This window comes from Carcharhinus amblyrhynchos, chromosome 19, assembly GCF_965287045.1.
Source record: "Carcharhinus amblyrhynchos chromosome 19, sCarAmb.v2.hapA, whole genome shotgun sequence".
NCBI lineage: Eukaryota > Metazoa > Chordata > Chondrichthyes > Carcharhiniformes > Carcharhinidae > Carcharhinus > Carcharhinus amblyrhynchos.
In genome coordinates, this window is record NC_137342.1 from 39,621,619 (window position 1) to 39,647,498 (window position 25,880).

The 25,880-nt window shown below is 41.2% G+C and overlaps 1 protein-coding gene across 1 annotated transcript in view; it reads right to left on the reverse strand.

Annotated features, from left to right (window-relative positions):
- exoc4 (exocyst complex component 4) overlaps positions 1-25,880 on the reverse strand; it is a 544,546-nt gene that overhangs the window by 408,828 nt on the left and 109,838 nt on the right. The window contains exons 7-8 of the mRNA XM_080207649.1: positions 9,789-9,934; positions 6,544-6,632 (exon numbers count right to left, since the gene is read on the reverse strand). Coding sequence (XP_080063775.1) covers positions 6,544-6,632; positions 9,789-9,934 — 235 coding nt within the window. The remainder of the gene's footprint in view (positions 1-6,543; positions 6,633-9,788; positions 9,935-25,880) is intronic.

The following is a 25,880-nucleotide window of genomic DNA, read 5'->3' on the forward strand; positions in this document are numbered from 1 at the left end:
GAGCAATGAGATGTGAATTGCTTATGGAATCACAGAATCGTAGAGTAGTAACAGTACAGGAGGCCACTTGGCCCATCATGGTTGTACTAGCTCTGCGAGAGAATGTCAGCTTGTCCCACTCTCCTGCCTTTTTTTTGCAGCTCTGCACATTTTTTCTCTTCAGATAATTGTCTAACTCTTTCTAAAGAAACCACGATGGAATCTGCCTCCATCATGTCCTCGAACAATATGTTCCAGATCCGAACCACTCACAGCATTATAAAAAGCTTTTTCCACATGTTGCCCTTTATTTTTCTGCCATTCACTTAAATTGGTGGTGTCTGTCCCTCAGTAATTTTTTCAATGGGTATGTTTTCTCCCTATTTACTCTGTGTGGGCCCTTCATGGTTTTGAATATTTCAAACAAAGTCTTTCAACCTTCTCTTCTCTAAGCAGACCAGCTCCAGCTTCGCTAATTTGTCCACGTAACTGAAATTACTCATCTCCAGAAGAATTCTCATTAACCTTTTCTGCAATGTCTCTAAAGCCTTCACATCATTTCTGAAGTGTGCTGCCCAGAATTGGATACAACATCCTTGCTGAGGCCAAAAGCAGGATTTGATACAAAATCGCCATAACGTCCATGCTTTATTCCGCTATTATAATGGACAGGATCCCATACGCCTGCCTTCCTAAAACCCTCTCTTCAGCAATTGCTAGACCAGTTCTCACATACCTCCTCTTTCTCTGTGAGTTATGCAGTAGCTTATTTGGTAAAGACAGACAAAATATAGTTAGTCAATCAATATTTCAACCTTGCCTTCTGCCTCCCATTCTCTTTTTGGTCCTTAATGAGTTCCACTCCTTTTACCACACCTTTACAATTCATACTCTTTGAGAAGGAAAACAAAGGCTTTTAAAAAGTACGAGGGGACCAAATTAGTGGCCACATTAGTGAGGTATACAAAGTGCAGGGTGGAACTTAAGAAAGCAATTAGGAATGCAAAGAGGGGATATGATAAAGCTCTGGCTGGTAAAAGTAGGGAATATCCCAAGATATTCTATAAGCACATCAATGCAAAAAGGATAACCAAGGAAAGAGTAGGGCCCATGAGAGCAATCTGTGGGTGGAGCCAGAGAACAGTGGTAGAGTATGAATAAATATTTCACACTCGTCTTCACCCAAGAGAATGAGGACAATGGTATGGAATTCAGAGAGAGTGACTGTGAGGCTCTTGAGCAAATTGACACAGGGAAGGAAAACATAATGGAAGTGCTGGCAGCCTTATAAGTGGATAAATCTCCAGGTCCAGATGAATTGTGTCCTCCACTGCTGGGGGAGGCAAGGGAGAAGATTGCAGGGGTGCTGACCCAAATTTTCAGTTTCTCTGTGGTCACAGGGGAGGTGCCAGACAACTCGAGAACAGCGAATGCGATTTTGCATTTGGACCCCCTGTTACGTGTCATTTATATAAATAACATTAATGACTTTGGGGGATAAGATTAGTAAGGTTATGGATGAGACAAAGATTGGTCAGGTGGTTAATAGTGAGGCAGTGTCTCTTGGGCTACAAGATGATATAGATGGAATGAATGGTCAAATGGGCAGCTAAGTGGCAGATGGACTTTTACCCTTTGGGAGGAGTAATTTGACAAGAAAATACTCAATGAATGGTAGGATACTAGGAAGTTCTGTGGAATAAAGGGAACATGACATATTTGTCCACAGATCTCTGAAAGCGGAAGGACGTTAGTAGGGTGGTGAAAACACCTGCCTTTATCAATCGAGGCACAGATTACAGAAGCAGAGAAATCATGTTGGAGTTCTATAGAACTTTGGTGAGGCCGCACCAAGAGTACCGTGTGCAGTTCTGGTTGCCACATTATTGGATGCAGGTGATTGCACTGAAGGTGGTGCAGAGGACATTCACCAGGATGCTACCTGGGATGGAACATTTAAGTTATGAAAATAGTTTGCATAGGCTTGGGATGTTTTCATTGGAGCAGAGTAGACTGAGGTGTGACCCGATCAGGGTGTACAAGATTGAGAGAGACATGGACAGAGTGGATCAGGAACAGCTGTTCCCCTTAGTTGAAGGGTCCGTCATGAGGGGACATTGGTTCAATATGAGGGGCAAGGTTTAGGGGGGAACGTGAGGAAAAACTTTTTTACCCAAAGGGTGATGACAGTCTGGAATGCTCTGCCTGAGAGGGCGGTGGAAGCAAGTTGCCTCACATCCTTTAAAGAGTATCTGGATGAGCACTGGCACATCATAACATTCAGGGCTATGGGTTAAATGCTGCCAGATGGGATTAGGTAGGAGTTCAGGTGTTTCTAATGCAGACTCAATGGGCTGAAGAGCCCCTTCTGCATTCTATATTTCTATGATTCTATATGGCTACAGAAGGCTTTGGGATTCTGTTGTACATTGGTTGCCAGTCTCACTCTGCTCACTCTCACTTTGCTGCTCTTCGATCCTCACTGAATTTTCTATATTCAGTCTGGCTCACAGTTGTGTTATCAATCTGACAACTGTCATACACACCCTTTTTCACTTATAAGTCTAAAGATTGAAGTTTCAGTTTTGTTTTTCTGCCAGATATAAAGTTTGTAAATAAATAATCAAGAGTGCCAAATAGACAGGAATGAATAGGAAAAAGAGCCTTTTAATCAAGTTAGTAAAACACGACCTGCCCCCCCCACACACAGCCATGCTGACTTTCCCTAATTAGGTCACGTTTTTGCAAATGTATATAAATCCCATCCCTAAGGGTTTTTTCCAGTAGGTTCCCAACCACTGATATAAGACTCACCAATCTATAATTTCCTGGATTATCCCTTTTCCCTCTTTTAAACAGAAATAATATTAGCTACTTGTCAGTTCTCCAGGATCTCTCCAGTAGCTAGCAAGGACACAAAGATCTTTGTCAGGGCCCCAGCAATCTCCTCTCTTGCTTCTCTCAATTGACCTGGAATAGATCCCATTGGGTCCTGGGGACTTATCCACTTCAATGCTCTTCAAGAGACCCAACACCACTTCTCTGTTGGTCTCAAAATGCCTGAGCATCTCACCATCCTCCACGTCCTTCCCCTTGGTAACTACTGACGCAAGGTACTCCAAGCACAAGTTCCCGCCTTTCTCCTTGAGTGGTCCCACTCTCTCAAGTCATCCTCTTGTTTTAATGTATAAAATGCCTTGGGATTCTCTTTAACCCTATTTGCCAAAGTCATTTCATGGCCCCTCCTTGTTCTCCTAATTACCGACTGGAGTTCTTGCCTGTTACCTTTACATTCCACACAGGCCCTATCCAATTTCAGCTTCCTAAACTTCACACATGCTTCTTTTCTCCTTTTGACTAAGTTCACATCCTCCCTTATCCAAGGGTCCCCTACCTTGCCATCTTTGTCTTTCCCCATCTGGAACTTGTGGGTCCTGTGTGCTTGTCGGACCTTTGTTGGACTACACAGTTTCAAGGGACCCTCTTGGATGCACTGAACAAATTCTGCCCTGTCTACGCCTCTTGCTCGAAGGAAGTTCCAGTCAACATTGGCGAAGTTAAAGTCACCCACAATGCCAACCCTGTTGTTATTGCATCTTTCCATAATCAGTAGGTTTCTAAACAACAATACGGGGTGGCACAGTGGTCAGCACTGCTGCCTCAGTGCCAGGGACCCAGATTCAATTCCCGGCTTGGTTGACTGTCTGTATGAAGTTTGCGCATTGTCCTCTTGTCTGCATGGGTTTCCTCCCACAGTCTGAAAGACCTGCTGGTTAGGTGCATTGACCCAAACAGTGTGGCGACTAGGGGAATTTCACAATAATTTCATTGCAGTGTTAACATAAGCCCTTACTTGTGACTAATAATTAAACTTTTACTTTAAAAAGTTAAAGTCATCCACAATAACAATCTTGTTGGTATTGAATCTTTCCATAATCTGCCTACATATTTGTTCCTCAATGTCCCTATAGCTGTTGGGGGGCTTATCGTACGATCCCATCAGAATGAGAGCACCCTTCTTATTCCTCTTGGGTTGCCACATAAGTTGGAAAGGGGCTACAGTATGGAGCCTATGGAACCGAGTATGCATTTACCACTACAGGTCCACAGGATGAGGACCTCCTATAAAGCATTTAATATAACTGAAGGAATGTCCAATATCACTGAAGCAAAGCGACAACCTTGTTTGAGACCAAAAGTTTGAAATGTTTCTGGACTTACCTCCCTGTACAAATTAAACTTTATTAACATTCATCAAAGCAGACATGAATTAGTGGTCACTCGACCAGGCGGTGGTCCAGTGAAGGGGGTTGGGTTCACTGTGATCCATGACCAACAAGGAGGGCCTGCATATGTGAGCACAACACAATGCTGTTCAGAATCAGAGCACTACATAGTGTGCGCTTGTCAGACCCATGAGCCACTAGGGAACACCGGCGAGATAATTATTGATATCTTTCCACTAATGGAGGCAATCGAAGCAGTGCAGGTGGGCCCCACGTAGGGTGTATAATCACGCCGGAGACAGAGATAATCTCAGGGGCTTTATTTTGTGAAAGCAATTTCAGTTTTTGTCTGCAAGATTCAAGGGAAGGTTCCACTTGCCTGGAAAAACAGCAGGATACTTATTTAGTGCCTGGTGGGATGACTCATTGTATATTGACAAGACACCGGGGAAAGTGATCCGACAGGCCATGTGAGAGGCTATGGAAATTATCCATGAATATGTCAGGTGTTTCAAAGAGCAGACCCATAAGGGACGTAAACAGATGAAACTAGCTACCCAGACTAGCACCATCGGTGGTATGTAGTTGTTCCAGGAATGGCAGAGAACCACCTAACCAATTGGTGGAAAATAATCTGGATAGATATGATTGTAGGGACAGGAGTACTGTTCCCATGGCTCCCTATTAAAAAGGGGAAAAGTTAGAAGCTGAACTTTATAGCAGAATAGTTCAGGGTACCTCTCGACATCGGGATGACTGGTCACCCAAGGGATTCGGAGAGGTATTCTTGACATTGCTTTGGCCTTTTTGGGTGATCATCCTATGTCCTATGTGGGGACTGAAGGTTTAATAATCACACAAGTTTAAGAATCACATAAGCTGCTCTGAGAAAAACAAGACATCTTTATAAAAGTCCCCAAAGAGTCAAGGTCTTTAGTCTGAGATAATTCGTTAAATTCGACACCTCAAAATGGGAGGAGGATATACAGACACAAACTGGGACATCAATAATAACTTGTAACAATGTTGAATTACGTTAGCTAACATGATTTAAGACTTTGTGCTGATTGGATATTATAATTAAACAGGCATGTAATGATTGTGATTGTTTTTAATATCTGTACCTTTTGATGTAGCTTCAATCAATAACTTTGAATGGATAGAGATAAATATTATATTTTGATTGGTCTATGCTAATTACTTGTAATCAATTTGAAACTATAACTGTGTATTCCTGAATTCTGGACTTTGGCTAGTTACATTTTCAGACCTGTGACTTTCCAACATCCTCACTACGTAGCTTGAATTAAAAACAGCTGTTTAAGAGAACTCTGACTTGATCTGGTTACTTGAGGGGTAAAGTTGTGATCAATTAAAAGGTTGAACATCAAATCCACAACAGAAAATACCCAAATATCTTCAAAAAAATGTAGTCATAGTATTTGGTATGCAACAAAGAGCAGGTCCAGGTTTATTTCACCTAATTATTTTATATTAAAGACTCATTTGGGATTTTAAAAGTTTGAGATATTTTTAAAAATATTTCATAAAAACAAAGGTAACATGTCTCTGTGCAAAAAGCAGTTTACAAGAAGTAATTTATATCAAACAATAGAATTAAATAAAGTTCTACTGCAGAAAAAGTCGGTGTTAAGGAATGACAAAAGCTACAAATTTTGATATAAACATTTGTGCACCTTATTTAATGCAAGGAACGATAATATTTAAAAATAATCACATTTTGCATAATTAAAAAACACACAAATATTAGAAATCCGCACAATAGCATAATAATACTGCACTGTTTTATGGGTGAGGTAATAAACCAAGCCCTGCCTGCTTCCTCAAATGGACATAAAGGATTCCATTACACTGTTCAAAGAACAGCAGGGAGTGCCCCGCTGTGTTAGATCATCATTAATCTCCCAACTAACATTGATAAAACGATTGCCTGGTCACATTTATGTTTATGGGATGCTATGCACAAATTAATTGCCAAGTTTGCCAAATAAGAACAGTGACTATACTTCAAAAAGACTGAAGTGGCTCTGAAGTGCTTTAGGAAGTCCTACAGTCTTGTGCTTCTTAAGAAATTCAAACTCTAAATGAGGTATTTTCCAAAGACCACTAAAGTCATGGGATGCAGATAGGCCTGTTTAGTAGTTTCAGCATTTCACACCTGCAACTCAGAGCACCAGCTATTTACCGCCAATCTTCAAGCCTACTTGAGGACACCAAGAAACATGCAGTGAGGATTGAATTTACAATATCGCTGCATTTCGGAACTCTCGATTTACAGTTCAGCATGCATCAAGTGTGCAATTTCTCATGAATTTACCTTGCAGCTCTCCACTTTTGCTGTACAGCTCCCGTCTTTGCTCACGCAGATATGCACTCATGCTGATAGCATGCGACGATGACTCAAACCTGCAATCAGACAAATTGCATTGAAGGATGTGTTCGACAAGGTATGTTTTGTTCTGCTGAACAATGAATATTAAAATGCCTTTGAATCAGAAATGTTGCATCTTACGTTCATATTATAGAACTTGCATAACATCCTATGTTAAAAACTCTAGGGGTGAGAAAAGATGCAGTATTGACAATAAGTTCACAAAAGACTTAATTTTAGTCTTTGAGAAAAAGAACAAGGGTTTTAAAGTGAATTTAGACAAGTATGCCATTTCATTACTTAAAAAATGTGTACTGAGGTGAAGCAAAAGAGTTGCTAGAATATGGAATGCTCTGTCACAGGAAGTCAGTCAGAAGTCTCACAACACCAAGTGAAAGTCCAACAGGTTTATTTGGTAGCACAAGCCATTAGCTTTCAGAGCACTGCCTCTTCGTCAAGTAAGTGAACTCCCACTTACCTGATGAAGGGGCAGCATTCTGAAAGCCAGTGGCTTTTGCTATCAAATAAACCTGTTGGACTTTCACTTGGTGTTGTGAGATTTCTTACTGTGTTTACCCCAGTGTCTCCACATCATGGCAGGAAATAAGGGCAGAGACTATTTCATTTTTTTAGGAACAGGCAATGGAGACAAGTTTGAAGTATACGAGAGAAAGACAAGACCCTGGGAGAGAGCAGGTGAATGGGATTAGTGCCAGACAAACATGTGATGAATAGGACCTGCCAGGAAAGGTCTTGATGGTGGCTACTACCAGCTCAGGACAAAGTCAATACACAAACGTGATGGGTCAAAATTCCTCCTTCCATGCTGTAGAAATCTTCATAGCTAAGAATCCGAATGGGCAACTATGCGAAACCAACCGAAAGAATTTCTCTCCATTCAAAATCAATCTCGTGGAATAGGAAGTTTTGTTTGGGAATGAGTGTATGTTATTGCAGCACAAGACACCCTCGATACCCTGTCCCTATCCCACACATCCTTCTGGAAGTGTAATAACACCTGCCCTTTTATCTCTGTCTTTGCTATCATGGCATTAAACGCTTCTTCCAGGTGAAAAATTCACTAACTTTTACTTCTTCCAGTTTAGTATTCTATAATGTGGCCTTTCCAGACATTGGGGACGCCAAAGAGATTGGGTGATTACTTTGCAGTAAATCTATATTCATATGTGTGACCTCTGAGCTTCCGGTCATCTGATATTATAATCCTTATCCTTCTCTAACTTCAGCTTTTTATCCTGTACCAAGCTCAACACAAGCTTGCAGAACAACACCTCAACTTCTGGTTAAGCACTTTACAGCCTTTTGACTCAACACTGAGTTGAACAATTTTGGGCTGAACCACTACCATTTATTACACAACAGCTGATCATGATTTTTCAGCTTTTTAAATTTTCTGCTCCCCAGACAACTTCTGTTTTTCTTACTGTCATACACCAGCCCCACTGCCCTGCAAGACTGCTACATTATTGTATAATCTCACCCCGTCTTCAGTGTGTTGTTCTCGCCTCTCCTCACCACCTTCTCCATCACTGTATTTGTAAAAGACCCATTTCCTCCAGTACTGATGAAAGGCCATCAGCATTAAGCATAACTTGGTTTCTCTCTGCACATCTGCTGCCTGGCCTGCTGAGTATTTGCAGCATTTTCTGGTCCTATTAGGATTGCAGGGTCCAGGTATCTTGCTTTTGTATTCATCAATCTTTTCTCATTTTGGAACTTGACAAGAGTGCTGAACGTTTTCAGCATTTTTACTTGTATTTCACATAAACCAATCTTTGCAGAGTGTTTTTCTGAACTGGTTCAGGTTTTATGCATCTCAAAAAATTCAAATGTTCTCAAAAAATTCATGTGGAGTCCATAAAATATTGTGCTGTGCTTATAATTTGATGATGTGATTTTGGTTTGATAGATCACATGGAAGTGACAAAAATAATATTTTCCTTACACGAGCTTTCAGAAACCTGCAACATTGTTTTAAGCATCAACTCAGCAATAACCTTGCTTACCCCATCACCCAAGGGCCCTTTCAAACCATTTTTACACAGTCCTTTTGCTATAATACTTAATATTACAATATGCAATTTTTATGATTCCCTTGCCAATAGAAAATTCATCTAAAACACCACTGCAAGCCTCAAGCAAGATGATTTGTGCATCAATCCTGAAGAGTGAATCTACTGTACAAAGGAGATTCTGCTCCTTCTCCAAACAAAATTCAACTACTTATTTCAGGAAATGTGCTGGCCCTTTCTAAAAGAATTGTGGGCGTATGTACACCACAGTGTTTAAAGATGGCGGCACAATACACATCCCCATGGACAACTGGGGATGAATATTACGTGCTGATTTTCACAGCAATGCTCAGATCCCAAGAATGAACAACTAAAAAAGTAACATTGTCTATGTCAAAGCCCATTGCAGTGGTGGGAATTCAAAATCATTACTTCCAGAGATAAAGTGTAATTCTACGAAATGACCTTCACAACAGCTAAGCCAATAAACCAAAATGCTTTCAGTTCTCTTTCCATGCTCTAATCATTGACTAGTTAAAAGGTGAAACATGTTCAAGTTAAAAAAGGTTTAGATAACTCCCATTCTTGATTTATTATTGTCACGTGTATTGGGATATAGTGAAAAGTACTGTTTCTTGTGCGTTATAAAGACAAAGCATATCATGCATAGAGAAGGAAAGGAGAGGGTGCAGAATATTGTGTTGCAGTCACAGCTTGGCTGTGGAGAAAGATCAACTTAATTAATATGAGGTAGGTCCATTCAAAATGGAAAGATGACAGCAGGGAAGAAGCTGCTCTTGAGTCGGTTAGTACATGACTTCAGACTTTTATAGGTTTTCCACCTGCAACCCCACCATGTCTGCCTTTCCAATTCCTCCTTTCATTAGGAGGAATAGAATGGGCTTTGGGTTTCTTTGTGGCTATCGTTAATGTTTCTCTGTTTGTTTCAAAAAGGGGCAACAGGTTATAAGTACTTTGGCTAACCGGACTTGCTTTTCTCCACACCAGCACATAAAAACAATAAACTGCAAATGTTACAGGAAAGTCATATTCACTGAAGGAAAATGAACTCTTTGTTTTAAACTGAAATAGTATTAAGAAAACAACCATTTCTTTTCTAAATAAAAAAATATATAAAACGGGTAATATTATTCTTACTTAAAGAGGGACATTTTGGGCCTCTGAGGTCTCTTTTTGGCAAAGAATGCTGCAAAATCACTCCCAGAGCTGGCATAGCTGAGCTGTGACGAAGGTTCAGAAGCAGTTCGAGTGTTCTTCACATCCAAGTATTCTGTCAACAGCATCTGTAAATGACAAAATGTTAAAAGGAAATATTACAGAAACAGGCTCACGTCAATTTGACAACATAACCTTTCTGCAACAAATCATAACTTACGTCATTTATGGTTTCTTTCTTGCACCAATTTATACCAAAGGTAAAGGATACAAACACGCACATGGATACACACCCATTCTGCAGCACTGAGGGGTAGACCCACAGCATTGTCATTGGCTCTTAAATCCCTTCTGATGCAGCAAGCCAGTCAACAATGTCAAACTGTGAAAAAGTCTGCAAGGAATTAAAGCGGATGGAACACCCAGCTTAAAAGCACCAGAAGAGACAACGGCAAACATAGCCCAGTTGACTATGCAACACCCTCCACGCTAACATCTGGTGACTTGTGCCAAAGTTGGGAGAGCTCCTTCACAGACTCATCAAACAACAGCCTGACATCGTCATACCCACAATAGTACCTTACAGCTGACATCCCAGACACCACCGTCACCATCTCTGGGTATGTCCTGTGCCACCAATAAGACAGACCCAGCAGAGGTGGCAACATAGTAGGGAAAGAATTGCCCGAGGAGTCCTCAACGTCGAATCTGGACCCCTTGAAGTCTCATGGCATTAGGACAAATATGGGCAAGGAAACATCCTGCTGATTACCATGTACCAACCCTGACCCCACCAAGCTGAGGTCTGCAGTACAGGAAGAAGAATCCAAGAGGGGAAAATATACCTGGGGCAACACACAGTGGTTAGCCCTGTTGCCTCACAGTACCAGGGACCCAGATTTGATTCCCAGCGTGGGTCACTATGTGGAGTTTGCATGTTCTGTGTCTGCGTGTGTTTCCTCTGGGCGCTCTAGTTTCCTCCCACTTTCCACAGATGTGCAGATTAGGTGGATTGGTCATGCTAAATTGCCCTTAGGTGTCAGCAGGACTGGCTAGGGTAAATACACAGGATTATGGGGATGAGGTCTGGATGGGAGTGTGGTCTGTCCAGACTTGATGGGCCAAATGGCCTCCTTCTGCACTGTATGACTCTTCTATGATTTTGACCTCATCCTCAATCTACTTGCTATAGATGCATCTGTCCATGAGGCAGTGACAGAGTCGTTAGCATAGAACATAGAACAGTACAGGCCCTTTGGCCCTCAATGTTGTGCCGAGTTATGTCTAAACCCAAGATCAAGCTATCCCACTCCCTATCATTCTGGTGTGCTCCATGTGCCTATCCAATAACCACTTGAAAGTTCCCAAAGTGTCCAACTTCACCATTGCAGAAGGCAGCGTATTCCACACCCCAACCACTCTGAGTGAAGAATGCACGTCGGACATCCCTCCTATACCTCCCACCATGAACCTTACAGCAACAGCTACATCCATCCGAGGAAATAGTCTCTGCACTCTATCTATCCCGCTTATCATCTTATAAACCTCTATTAAGTCGCCTCTCATCTTCCTCCACTCCAAAGAGAAAAGCCTCAGCTCCCTCAACCTTTCCTCATAAGGCCTACCCTCCAAACCAGGCAGCATCCTGGTAAATCTCCTCTGCGCTCTCTCCAATGCTTCCACATCCTTCTTATACTGAGGTGACCAGAACTGAACACAATACTCCAAATGTGGTCCCATCAACATCTGGTATAGTTGCAGCATAACCCCACGGCTCTTAAACTCAAACCCCCTGTTAATAAACGTTAACACACTATAAGCCTTCTTCACAACTCTATCCACTTGAGTGGCAACATTCCGAGATCTGTGGATATGAACACCAAAATCTCCCTGTTCCTCCACATTCCTCAGAACCCTGCTGTTGACCCTGTAATCCACATTCAAGTTTGTCCTAGCAAAATGAATCACCTCACACTTATCAGGGTTAAACACCATCTGCCACTTTTCGGCCCGGCTCAGTATCCTATCAATCTCTTTGCAACCTAAAAGAGCCCTCCACCTCATGCACTACTCTACCAACCATGGTGTTATCAGCACTGCTACGTCTCAGAGCCAGGGATCCAGGTTCAATTCTGGCCTTGGGTGACTGTGCAAACTCCACACAGCCACTCTCCCGTCTCAGTGGGCTTCCTCTGGGCGCTCTGGTTTCCTCACACAGTCCAAAGATGTGTGGATTAGGTGTACTGGCCGTGCCAAATTATCCTTTGGTGTCCAAAGAGGTGTAGATTAGGTGGGTTAGCCATGGTATTTGCACGTTATTATGGGGATAGAATGGAGGGCCTGGGTGGGATGCTCTTTTGGAGAGTTGGTGCAAACTCAATGGATCGATTGACCTCTTTCTGCACTGTAGGGATTCTATGAGTATCGGTCTGATTGGAGATAAAGTCCCTTCTTCGCACTGAGAATACCCTCCATAGTGTTGTGTATTGGAACAGATCTAGCAATTCAAGAATGGGCATCCAAGAGGCACTGTGGGCCATCAACAGAACAGAATTGTACTCGCCCACAATCTGTAACCACACAGCACACCATATTCCCTACTCCATCACCACCAAGGCAAGATATTAACCCTCGTTCAGTGTGAATAAGGGCATGCCAGGAGCAGCACTAGGCACACCTAAAAGTGATGTGTCAACCTGGTGAAGCTACAACAAGGACCTTTCACATCGCAAACAGCATAAGCAACAAGTGATAAACAGAGCTAAGCGATTCCACAACGAACAGATTAGATGCAAGTTTTGCAACCCTGCCACATCTAGTCGTGAATGGTCAATTCAACAAATTACTAGAGGAGGAGACTCCACAAACACCCCCATCAATGATGTGGCAGCCCATTGAGTCAGTGCAAAAGATAAGGCTGAAGCATTTGTAACAATCTTCAGGCAAAAGTGTCGAGTGGATGATCCATCTCGGCCTTCTCTGGAGGTTCCCAGAATCACAGGTGTCGATCTTCAGCCAATTCGACTGACTGCACGATATGAAGAAATGACTGAGGGCATGGATACTGCAAAGGCTCTGGGTGCTAACAACATTCTGAGAATAGTACTGAAGATGTGCAATCCAGAATCTACAATGAGCAGTAAGAGGTCACCCATTTAAAATGGAAGTGAAGTAAATGTTTCCATTCAGAGGACCATGGAACCCTCTTCCTGCAAAGGCAGAGATGAACAGATTTTTGGTAAGCCAAGGGGTGGCATGTTCTCAGGAATAGGTAGCTTACAGATTTGGTATTACCAACAGATCAGTCATGATTTTATGAAATGGTGCAGCTGGCACAAGGGGCTGAATGGCTCAACTGCTCTGTGGTCTTATGCATGTCCGTAGGCCTGAGCAAAGCTGGAGTCAATGGGAATTGGGAGAAAACTCTCCACTGTTGGAGTCATCCCTGGCACAAAAGGAAGATGGTTCTCATGGTTGAAGGTCAATACTCTCAGTTCCAGGATATCACTACAGAAGTTCCTCAGCGTAGTCATCTTCAGCTGTTTCATCAATGGTCTTCCTTCTGTCATAAGGTCAGAAATCGGGATGTTCGCTTAAGATTACACAATGTTCAGACTTCTTAGACAATGAAGCAGTCTGTGACCAAATGTAGCAAACCCTGGACAAGATCCAGGCTTCAGCTGACAAGTGACAAATAACACTGCACTATACAAGTACCAGACAATGAGTATTTCCTACAAGATTCCTTGACATTCAATGGCATCACCATTGCTGAATCCCTCACTGTCAACAACTTGGGGGTTATTAATGACCAGAAACTGAACTAGTCATATATTCTTTATTTTCCTGTGCATTTCCTAGATAAACTGTTCTTGGTAATATTACCAACACTAATCTGTAATTAATCCTATACTGGTGTATGCTGGTGGGGCACCAAATCATTGAGTCTGACGTTTTGGGAGTGGAAAAGGGATGAAGCAACATAAAATGTGGAAGCCCTCAAGAGAATGGTAGTGATGTTCATGATTTAGCCCAGTGACATGCAAGCATACACTGACCTTTTATTGAAGGATAATCTTAAGCCACGTTTTACCTGAGATGGCTCATAAAAATACTTGTAACACAACATACACCATGGAATATTCAAACATGCAGCAGTGCCCCGACACATCCAGTTCAAACATGCCTCCTGTACAGTTGCTGCTGACCTCACAGGGAGCATTTCTGCTTTGCTTAAAATTTACACCTTTTCCAAAGGAATGGGATCAAAATGAATATGTTGGCAAAAAAATCTATTTCCTGCTCTCAGCTTGATGGCGCAATGTTACTGCAATAGTAGTCACATTATTTTCTCCTTATAATGAGGGTCAGCAATCCTGCAACTTATGCTGCACAACATATGCTACAATATCATTTGGCAAAGAGCGTGCAAAGAACCTATCAAATTGCAAATAAACAAACAATGTAGAGAGAATCAAACATCCTTCAGTAAATTTGAGCATTATTTTGATAAGCTTCTACACTGCAAGAAAGAACAAGACAGGTGGCACAGCACCAGAGACCCAGGTTCAATTCCTGACTTGGATCACTGTCTGTGTGGAGCTTGCACATTCCCCCTGTGTCTGCGTGGGTTTCCTCCCACAATCCAAAGATGTTTATTTATTAGTCACATGTAAGGCTTACATTAACACTACAATGAAGTTACTGTGAAATTTCCCTAGTGGCCACACTCCGGCGCCTGTTTGGGTCAACGCATCTAACCAGCACGTCTTTCAGAATGTGGGAGGAAACTGGAGCACCCGGAGGAAACCCACACAGATATAGGGAGAACGTGTAAATTGGCCACGCTAAATTCTCCTTCAGTATACCCGAACAGCCGTCAGAGTGTGGCGCCGAGGGGATTTTCACAGTAACTTCACTGCAGTGTGAATGTCAGTCTACTTGTGACTAATAGATAAACTTAAAGTTAAGTTTAATCTGGCGAGTTCCTTTTTCATGACCATAAGAACCTGTTTTGCATACTAACAAAGCTTCGGTTATGTATCTTAAAAAATGAACAAAAATAAGCATTTATCCTGTTCTATTCTGAATATGATTGTCACGGTTACTGGAACCAAGCTGTCAGCCTTCCTAGTTGAACTTGGAGAACATTTGTAAGCAATTCAACACGAAAGATATCATAGGTGAACTTAATGCTGATACACACTGCCCCATTATCTGCCAAATGGGGTTGACCAACACATACATAACAGGGTCTTCAGGGCCTTTCTCAGCTGTGTAGTTTAGTACCAAATTATGCATTGTGATTGCATAGCAGAATTTCAAAGCAATGGTTCAATAAGAGAGGCTCCAAAGTGATCTCATTCTATGCTCAATTTTTTTTTTTACAAGGTACACCTCAAGACAAGGCCCTAACAAAAATTGTGCATCAGTGTCCATATTCATTGAGCAATTACTGGGTGTGTTCACCTGAATATTACTTTGCAGTCAGTACTCTTTATAGTTAATGACAACTTGCTGCTATCTTGTAAAACCTGTGACCCTACATTTAATTAAATGGCAGTGACTACTGATACAGCGACATAAGCTTAATTGCTTTAACAGGAAATATTGAACTTCTGTGCAAGTAATCAAATTTTCATGTGAAATGCTATTTGATTATTAAGTACAGACTTGGAAATTTCACTGGCCAAATGAAACCCATCTTCTAAGCGGACAAAAATAAACGCAAGGGTCAAAACAGGGCATGGAGTGATGACAAGATTGAGCACCCCATGATGCTCTCTGGACTAGCTCATCAAATGTGGCCAGAATACATGTAATTACAAGAACTGCTTTGAAACAAACCTATTATTTATACCAATTGAAATAGAGGTAGAAAATTAAGCAAATGATTGAATGCAGAAGATGATTCAAACAGACCTCAAAGTCCAACTGATTCAACAAAAGCGTTCCTTATTTTTGTTATTTTTTTAAAACATCAAATTGGGAGTGCTTTTATACAATACAAGTGAAACCAACTGCAGATTTAAGAGGTCATTCAAGCAGCTACATTTCACAGTACAAAAAAAGTGCAGAATTTAGTTTGCTCTATATACCTGGGTCTCTGTACAAGGCTGGCAGAAGTCGGGAACCCTGGATGACTCGGGACACTGAGGTCTAGGTCAAGAAGAATAAAGAGGCACATGACATGCATAGGCAGCTGGGATCAAGTGAATCTCTTGGAGTATAGGGGGTGTAGGAGTAGAGTTAAGAGAAAAATCAGGGCGACAAAAATGGGACACAAAATTGTTTTGGCAGATAAAGCAAACGAGCTTCTACAAATACATAACGGGCAAAAGACTAACAAGAGACAGTAGGGCTTCTTAAGGATCAACAAGGTAATCTATGTACAGATCCACAAGAGATGGGTGAGATCCTAAATGAAGATTTCTTATCAATATTTACTGTTGAGAAAAGCATGGATGTTAGAGATAAATCCCCACGACCTGGAGTATATCCCAGGACATTGTGGGACCCCTACCAAGATACCTGAATCAGCAATAGTTACGCATGAGGTACCTGAAGATTGGAGAGTGGCACATATTGTGCCTTTGTTTAAAAAGAACTGCAGGGAAAAGCCTTGGAGCTACAGGCCAGTGAGCCTCACATCTGTGGTGGCTAAATTGTTGGAAGGTATTTTGAGACTCAGGGTCTACAGGCATTTAGAGATGCAAGGACTGATTAGGGACAGTCAGCTTGGCTTTGAGTGGAAAATCATGTCTCACAAACTTGACTGAGTTTTTTGAAGGGGTAACCAAGAAGATAGATGAGGGCAGTGCAGTTGATGTTGTCTAGATGGACTTTAGCAAGGCCTTTGACGAGGTAGGTTGCTGCATAAAGTTAAATCTCACAGGATCCAGGGTGTGGTATCAAAATGGATACAAAATTGGCATCTTGACAGAATGTGGAGATGCCGGCATTGGACTGGGGTAAACAGTAACAAGTCTGACAACACCAGGTTTAAGTCCAACCGATTTATTTGATAGTAAACTCACAAGCTTTCGAGGTCTGGTTGTGAGGTCGAAAGCTTGTGAGTTTACTGTCAAATAAATCGGTTGGACTTAAACCTGGTGTTGTCAGACTTCTTACCATTTTGACAGAAGCCAGAGGGTGGTTGTACAGACTTGTTTTTCTAACTGGAGGCCTGTGTCAGGTATCAGTGCTGGGTCCACTGTTATTTGTAATTTATATTAATGGTTTGGATGAGAATGTAGGGGACATGGTTATGCAGTGACACCAAAATTGGTGGCATAATGGACAGTGAACAAAGTTATCTCCAATTTGCAACAGGATCTTGATCAATTGGGCCAGTGAGCTGACGAATGGCAGATGGAATTTAATTTAGACAAATGCGAGGTGATGCATTTTGGTAGATTGAACAAGGGCAGGTCTTACTCAGTTAATGGCGGGGCGTTGGGGAGAGTTATAGAATAAAGAGATCTAGGGGTACATGTTCATAACTCCTTGAAAGTGGAGTCACAGGTGGACAGAGTGGTGAAGAAGGCATTTAGCATGCTTGGTTTCATTGCTCAGAACATTGAATATAGGAGTTGGGATGTCTTGTTGAAGTTGTACAAAGCATTGGTAAGGCCACACTTGGAATACTGTGTGCAATTCTGGTCACCCTATTATAGAAAGGATATTATTAATCTAGAAAGTGCAGAAAAGATTTACGCGGGTGCTACCAGGACTTGATGGATTGTGTTATAAGGAGAGGCTGAATAGACTGGAACGTTCTTCCTCTGGAGCGTAGGAGGCTGAGGGGTAATCTTAGAGGTTTATAAAATAATGAGGGGCATAGACAAGGTAGATAGTCAATATCTTTTCCCAAAGATAGGGGAGTCTAAAACTAGAGGGCATAGGTTTAAGTTGTGATGGGAGAGGTACAAAAGTGTCCAGAAGGGCAATTTTTTCATAGAGGGTGATGAGTGTCTGGAACAAGCTGCCATAGGTAGTAGAGGCAGGTACAATTTTGTCTTTTAAAAAGCATTTAGATAGTTACATGGCTATTATGGGTATAAAGGGATATGGGCCAAATGCAGGCAATTGGGATTAGCTTAAGGGTTTTAAACAACAAAAAAGGGCTGCATGGACAAGTTGGGCCGAAGGACCTTTTCCATGATGTAAATCTCTATGACTTTGACTCTTGCAGTGAGCACAGTAGACTTGAAGTAATGGCCTTTCACAGATCTTTCAGTTACTGTGAATCCTTCCCAAGTTCCAAAAAGGAGGACAAGAGGAAAAGTGAAGGTGGCGTTGAAAGGGGAGATTTCTGGAAGTTTTCCTAAGGTAGAAGAGTGGAAGAAATTAAAATTTGTTTTTAAAGCATGAATCTGGAGTGAGAACGATGGAGGGCTGCACGAAGGCTTTAAATGATACATGTTTCAGCATATTTCATTGCTGATTGTGATAGATTGCTGAAACAATCAATTAAAACGTTGATGGAGAGGCAAAAGAAAAGAAAACTTAGTGTTTCTTCCCATATATTGTCAAAAACGTGCGAGTCCTTTACAGGTTAAAAAACTCGTTCTTTGAGTTAATTTTTCCAATTGGCTTTAAGATGGAGTTTAAATTGATAGTTAACATGTTCTGAAACTCTAACTGGGCATCAATCATTAAGAACATGTAATATTTTTCTCTTGGTTTAATTTGCTCTGTACGCAGCAGGCAATCTGTTTAACTACGTGGGAGTGAGTGCTTAGATTTTGTCATCCACCTGATTGTCTGAAGAGATTTGATGATTTATTTCATTATTGAACTAAAACAAGTTTTTATCTACTTCTGATTAGAAGTCACCAAATTAAATAGTTAGGTGCTGTGTCAACACAGGAGATGAGTGGTTAAAATAACGACTTTTATTTAAAAAAAAAACAGCCTCTAACATTCTACAAACTAACTTTTAAGGTCAAGCTTGCCATAACTTTTGAAGCAAAAAATGATGGATTATTGATGAGATACTGAAAAGCGAAATAACAATGACATTTAGTGCAAGGCAAACCAATTAAGGTGCATGTTTATTGAGATTCTGCACAGTTCTTTGCAAGAATTGGAAAATTCCCCAAGGTGCCTGCTAATTTTTAAAAAATGTTTTGAATGTCAATGTCTTAAAGCAGTTCTACTTCCTCTTCATTTGAATGCAACTATCATTATACTCTACATCTAGTTTGAAGATCTGTGTTTCATTATATTTTTGGCAAGTTAGATAAGGTGTAGCAACAGAGACCTGGAGGTGGGGGTGGGATGGTGCTGGTGGGGTATACGTGCACTAATCATTGAAGGTGGCAGAGCAAATTTAGAAAGTGGTGAAAAAGGCATATGTGATCCTTTGCTTTATAAGAATGAAAACAAGGAAGTTATGATGTACCTCAATAGAAACACTGGCTTGGCCTCAACTGGAGTTCCCATTTTGGGCATCACACTACAGAAAGGATGTGAAAGCTTTAAAGGGAGCGTGGAAAAGATTAATGATAATAGTTCCAGAGAAAGAGACTTGAGTTATGAGGATAGTTGAAGACGACACTAATAGCATTCCATAAATACTAAATATTAAAAAGAGGCAAAAGTCGGGGTGAGGAAATAAATACAGTAACTATCACTACAGAAGACATACTAGGGAAACTAATGGAGCTAAATGCTGATATGTTCCCTGGACCTGATAGTTTGCATCATAGGATATTAAAGGATATACATGAAGATGCTGGCATTGGACAGGGGAGGGCACAGCAAGTCATGTCACAACACCAGGTTAAAGTCCAACAGGTTTGTTTGGAATTGCAAGCTTTCAGAGCACTGCTCCTTTATCAGGTGAGTGATGAAGGAGCAGAGCTCTGACAGCTCGTGATTGCAAATAAACCTGCTGGATTTTAACCTGGCGTTGAGAGACTTATTAAAGGATATACGACAGATACAGCGGATGCACAGGTTACAGTCTTCACAGAATCCTTAAATTCTGGAAAAATCCCAGAGGATTTAAAAACCGCCATTGTAGTATCTTTATTCAAAAGAGTCAAAAAAAAGGGTAACTAAAGCCAGTTAACTTAACATCTGACACTGGGAAAATGTAGTGCTTATTATAAAGGATGTAATAGAAGAGCATTTAGAAGTACATAACATAATCAAACAGAGTCAAAATGGCTTTGTGAAAGGGAAATCGTACCTGAAAGGTTTATTAGAATTATTTGAGATGGTAACGAGAAGGACAGATAAAGAGAAACTCACTTAAAAAGTCCATCCACCCCAATGCAGTCTCTGCACCATCTTCACAGCTTAATTTCCCACTCAATTCTGTATGTTCAGAAAATTTTGATCTGTTACACATGGTTCTCTCATCTGAGAGAGTGATGTAGATTTTAAATAGATGTGACCCAAGTACTGACCCTTGGCACATTCCACGAGTCATAGCCTGCCAACCTGAAAATCATCCATTAATTTATACTCTATCTGGTAACCAGTCCTCAATCCATGCTAATATATCATCCTTAATCCGATGAGCCCTAATTTTGTGAAATAATCTTATTTAATGCTTTATGAAAATCCAAATACATGACATCAACTGGCTTCCATTTTATCTACTTGACTTGTTACAACTTCAAAAGGTTAAAAGATTTGTCAAATATGATTTACTGTGCATAAATCCAAGCAGACTTTGTCCAATCATATTATTAATTCCTATGTGGGCTTCTCACCATATCTGTTGAAATAGATTTAGTATTTTTTCTACTACTTACATTACACCAGCACAGTGGCGCAGTGGTTAGCACTGCTGCCTCACAGCACCAGGGACCCGGGTTCAATTCCAGCCTCAGGTCACTATCTATGCAGTCTGTACATTCCTCCCACAGTCCAAAGATGTGGGGGTTAGGCTGTTCGGCCGTGCTAAATTAAACCTGGTGTCGGGGGATTAGCAGGATAAATACGAGGGGTTATGGGGCTAAGGCCTGGATAGGATCACGGTCGGTGCAGGCTCGATGGGTCAAATTGCCTTCACCTGCACTGTAGGGATTCTATGAAATCAGCTTAACTGGCTGGATTTTTCTAATTTCTTGAATGCGTGATGTACATTTGATATTTTCCAATTTGGGAGGACCATTCTAAAATCTGGGGAATTCTGGAAGATCAAAACAATGCATTTACCATATGTGTACAAACCTCAAACAGGTTTTTATTTAATTTCAGTATAACCTTTTTTTTGACAATACACGTTTCTTTAGGTTCCTCATTCTCCCCCAGACCCTTAGTTCTACAATATCTGTTTTTTTTTTGTATTTGTCTTTATGGTACAGGACACAAAGTATTTTTTAATGGCTATGCTATTTCCATATTCCCCATTATAACTTCTCCTGAATCTGCCTCGAAATACTTCAACTGTTTACTTCAATTAATGCCATCCTTTTTACATACCTATAGAAGCTTTCATAAATTGCTTTTGTTTCTTTTCATAGAATCTCTATAGCGTAAGAGGACATTCAGCCCACCGAGCCTGCACTAATAACAATCCCACCCAAGCCCCATCCCCTAGCCCCAAGTACTTACCCTGCTAATCCCTCTGACACTAGGGACAATTTAGCATTGTCAATCAACCCAGGCTGCACATCTTTAGACATGTAAGGTCGCTTTGGGTCCTTTTATAGTTCCTAGCTCTTCTCGGAACACTTCTGGGTATTTGAGCAAGACTTAAGTCAAGCAGCCATTTTATAATGGAGAATTGTATACACAATCCAGTTGGATTTCTCACAACCCGTTTTGCCCAATAGTGGAGGGCTGGGCCCAAGCCCAAACATTAAATGGTAACCGAACCAGTTGTTTTGGTCGTTTATTTTCACATACTCCCTATCAACGACATCCATCAAGGACTGATCGTCATCCTTTGTTCAATTTTAAAATTCTCCCAATCATACAGTCATAGAGGTTTATAGCATGGAAAGAGGCCCTTCGGCCCAACTTGTCCACGCCACCGTTTTTTGTTTAAAGAAACCCTTAAGCTAATCCCAATTGCCTGCATTTGGCCCATATCTCTCTGTACCCATCTTACTCATGTGACTGTCCAAATGCTTTTTAAAGGTCAAAATTGTACCTGCTTCTATTACTACTTGTGGCAGCTTGTTCCAGACACTCACCACCCTCTGTGTGAAACAACTGCCCCTCTGGACACTTTTATACCTGTCCCCTTTCACCTTAAACCTATGCCCTCTAGTTTTAGAACCCCCTACCTTTAGGAAAAGATATTGACTATCTAGCTGCTCTATGCCCCTCATTATTTTATAGACCTTGTTAAGATTACCCCTCAACTTTCTACGCTCCAGAGAAAAAAGTCCCAGTCTGAGCAACTTCTCCTTAACTCAATCCATCAAGTCCCAGTAGAATCCTAGTAAATCTTTTCTGCATTCTCTCTATAATAGGGTGACCAGAACTGTACACGTTATTCCGACTGTGGCCTTACTCATGTCTTGGACAACTTCAACAAGACATCCCAACACCTGCGTTCAATGTTCTGACCAATGAAACCAGGCATGCAGAATGCCTTCTTCACCACCCTGTCCACCTGTGACTCCATTCTCAAGGAGCTATGAGCATGTGCCCCTAGATCTCTTCGTTCCAACACCCCACCATTAACTGAGTAAGACCTATCCTCGTTCAATCTACCAAAATGCATCACCTCGCATTTGTCCAAATTAAACTCCATCTGCCCAACTGATCAAGGTCCCGTTGCAATCCGAGATAACTTTCTTCACTATCCACTATGCGACCAATCTTGGTGTCATCTGCAAACTTAATAACCATGCCTCCTAAACTCTCATCCAAATCATTTATATTAATGACAAATAGAAGTGGACCCATCCGAGGCACACTGCTGGTCACAAGCCTCCAGTTTGAAAAACCCTCTACAACCATCCTCTGATTTCTGTCAAGAAGCCAATTTTGTATCCATTTAGATATCTCACCCTGGATCTGGAGAGATTTAACCTTATGCAACAACCTACCATGCGGTCAACGGCCTCGCTGAAGTCCACGTAGACAACATCAACTGCACTGCCATCTATCTTCTTGTTTACTCCTCCAAAAAACTCAAGAGACAGGATTTTCCACTCTCAAAGCTACGTGACTGTCCCTAATCAGTCTTTACATCTCTAAATACCTGCAGATCCTGTCTCAAAATACTTTCCAATAACTTACCCATCACAGACGTGAGGATCACTAGCCTGTAGTTCCCAGGCTTTTCCTTGCAGCCCTTTTTAAACAAAGGCACAACATTTGCCACCCTCCAATCTTTGGGCACCTCACCTATGACTTTCAAATGATTCAAATATTTCTTGCTAGGGAACCTGCAATTTCCTTCCTAGCCTCCCACAGAGACTGGGATACACTTCATCAGGTCCCAGGGATTCATCAACCTTGATGCGTTTAAGACTTTCAGCACCTCTTTCTCTGTAATATGTACACTCCTCAAGACATGACTATTTATTTGACCAAGTTCCCTAACATCCATGCCTTAACAGTAAATACTGATAAGAAACATTCATTTAGGATCTTTCCCATCTCTTGTGAATCTGCACATAAATGACCATGTTGATTCTTAAGAACCCTACTCTCTCCCTTGTTACTCTTTTGCCCTTTATGTATTTGTATCCTCAGGCTTACCACTGTTTTGGCAATATCATATGCTTTTAAAATATTTATGGGATGTGAATGTCACTGGCTTGCTTGCGTTTATTTCTCATCCCTCATTGCCCATCAGAAGGGGGTGGTGAGCTGCCATCTTGGACCACTGTAATCCCGGAGATGTAGGTACACCCATAAGAGCTAGTCGGGAAAGAGTTCCAGGATTTTGATCCAGCGACAGGGAAGGAATGGCGATATATTCCCAGTTCAGGATAGTAAGTGATTTGGAGATGAACCTCCAGCTCATAGTGTTCCAGGTAGCAGCTGCTTTTGTCCTTCTGGAGGATAATGGAAATGCAAATTCATTGATCACTCCATTCAAAATCGTGCCATTTGCAGTAAATTGTCTTTCCATACAAATTCTCCAAAAGCACATCATTTCACACTTGTCTTCTATACTTCTACTTTTTTCAAGCCAATGATTACCCTCATCACAATCTACTCCTCCGACAAATTTTGCATAATCTGTAAACGTTATAATGTAACTCCCTATATCTGAACGTAGACAGTTTATAAAACTTAACAAACCCAAGGCCAACCTGGGGGGAACACCAGTGCAAAAAATTTCCCAGTCTGAAACTACAGGTCCATCCTGTAAAATTTCATAAGATTATGACTCATCGGATTAAGGATGATACATCAGCATGGACTGAGGACTGATCACCAGACATGAACAGAGTATGAACGAATGGATGATTTTCAGGTTGGCAGGCTGGAATATTATTAATTCTTAAGTGCCCTTCTTACCATATCTGAAAAAGATTTAGATGCATTTCGAGTCATAGGGCCAACTTCATGTTCATATAACCACTTTCCCTACATTCCATGGGCTTCTATCTTCGAAACAAGCTTCTTGTGTGGCACAGTCAAATTTCATCTCGAAGCCTGAGCTACCCTGATTAAACCCGGCTGTTACTTCATGAAGTAATTCAGCCAAGTTTGGCAGGCACAATTTCACTTGAACAAATCCATGCTTCTCTCTCCTTGATTAAGCTATCTCTATCTAAACTCAAATTTAGTTCATCCCCGATAACAGTTTCCAGTAATTTTCCGATCACCCATGACAGGTTGAGGGTTGAACAATTCAAATTAACGCCTCTACTGTTTCTTTTGCTGCTTCTTCCAGCCATCTAGGATGCATATTATTTGGACAAGGTAAATTAATCAAATTTCAGTGATGTTACTCTTAAGTCATCTTCTCCATAACTACCCCTCCATAGCTCCTTTCTCCTTGTTCAGTGCGACATTTACCTCACCTGCTGCCTTTGCGAAGACAGAAACAAATCACTTATTTAATGTCTTTACTTCCCCTTTCCCCCGTTTTCTCAATTTTACCTCTCTCCCACCCATCTCCCCACCTCTCCCCACATTTTTATCTATCATTATTTGCCCTCCGATTTCAGCTTCTCTGCCGTTTAACCATTTATATCTTCTATTCTCTTTTTGTACTGACATTAGCAGTGTTTCTCCTTGTTTTTGAGGCTATGAATCATCTTTCATGCCCTCACCCTACAGTATAAATATCTGCCACTTTCTATGCCTTTCAGCTTTGACAAAGGATCATCTGGACTTGAAACGTCAGCAATTTTCTCTCCTTACAGATGCTGCCAGATCTGCTGAGGTTTTCAGCATTTTCTCTTTGGGTTTCATTAATTTAATACTTCTGCCACATCCTTTGACTGTGCATGAAGAGTTTCCTTTGGATCTTACAAATTCTAATGTTTTCCCAAATTAACTCCTTACCCTACATATCTATGAGGAGCATTTAGATTTCAATTTAAAATTGCTAATTTTTCTCATAACTACCATTTGTCTTCCATTTTAATTTATTCATATTTGTGTATTTTGCATCATCTTCTTCAACCCCTCCTTCCCAACAAAAATCCATAAGGGCAGTCGTTCTGACATTACCTCTGAAATTTAGCCCTTTTGTCAATGCTTGGATACAAGTTGTATTAAGGTCTGGTGTCAAAGGTCCCTGGCGAACCCCAAACTCAGCACTTTTGAGCAGGTTAGTGATGAGTAAGTTCTGTTGGGTGCTAACTGATAGGATTGCATTTGTCCTGCATTTTGTGGATGCCGAGGCAACTTTCCATTTTTTGGTTTATGCATGCTATTGGAGGTAGCCTTCTGGACCACATGTTCAGCACTAGAACGGGACACTTAGGTCAATCGCCTGTAGTGTATCCAATACACTCGGCCCTTTCCTGGGGACATGGGGAATAAATGACGACTGGAATGCATCCTCTTCCAGTTAGTTGTTTCACTGTCCATGATCAGACATGACTTGGTGTGGCAAAATTGCAGTGTTTTGATCTAATCGATTAGTTGTGGGATCATTTAGCACTGATTTTGACTTACTGCATCCATTGA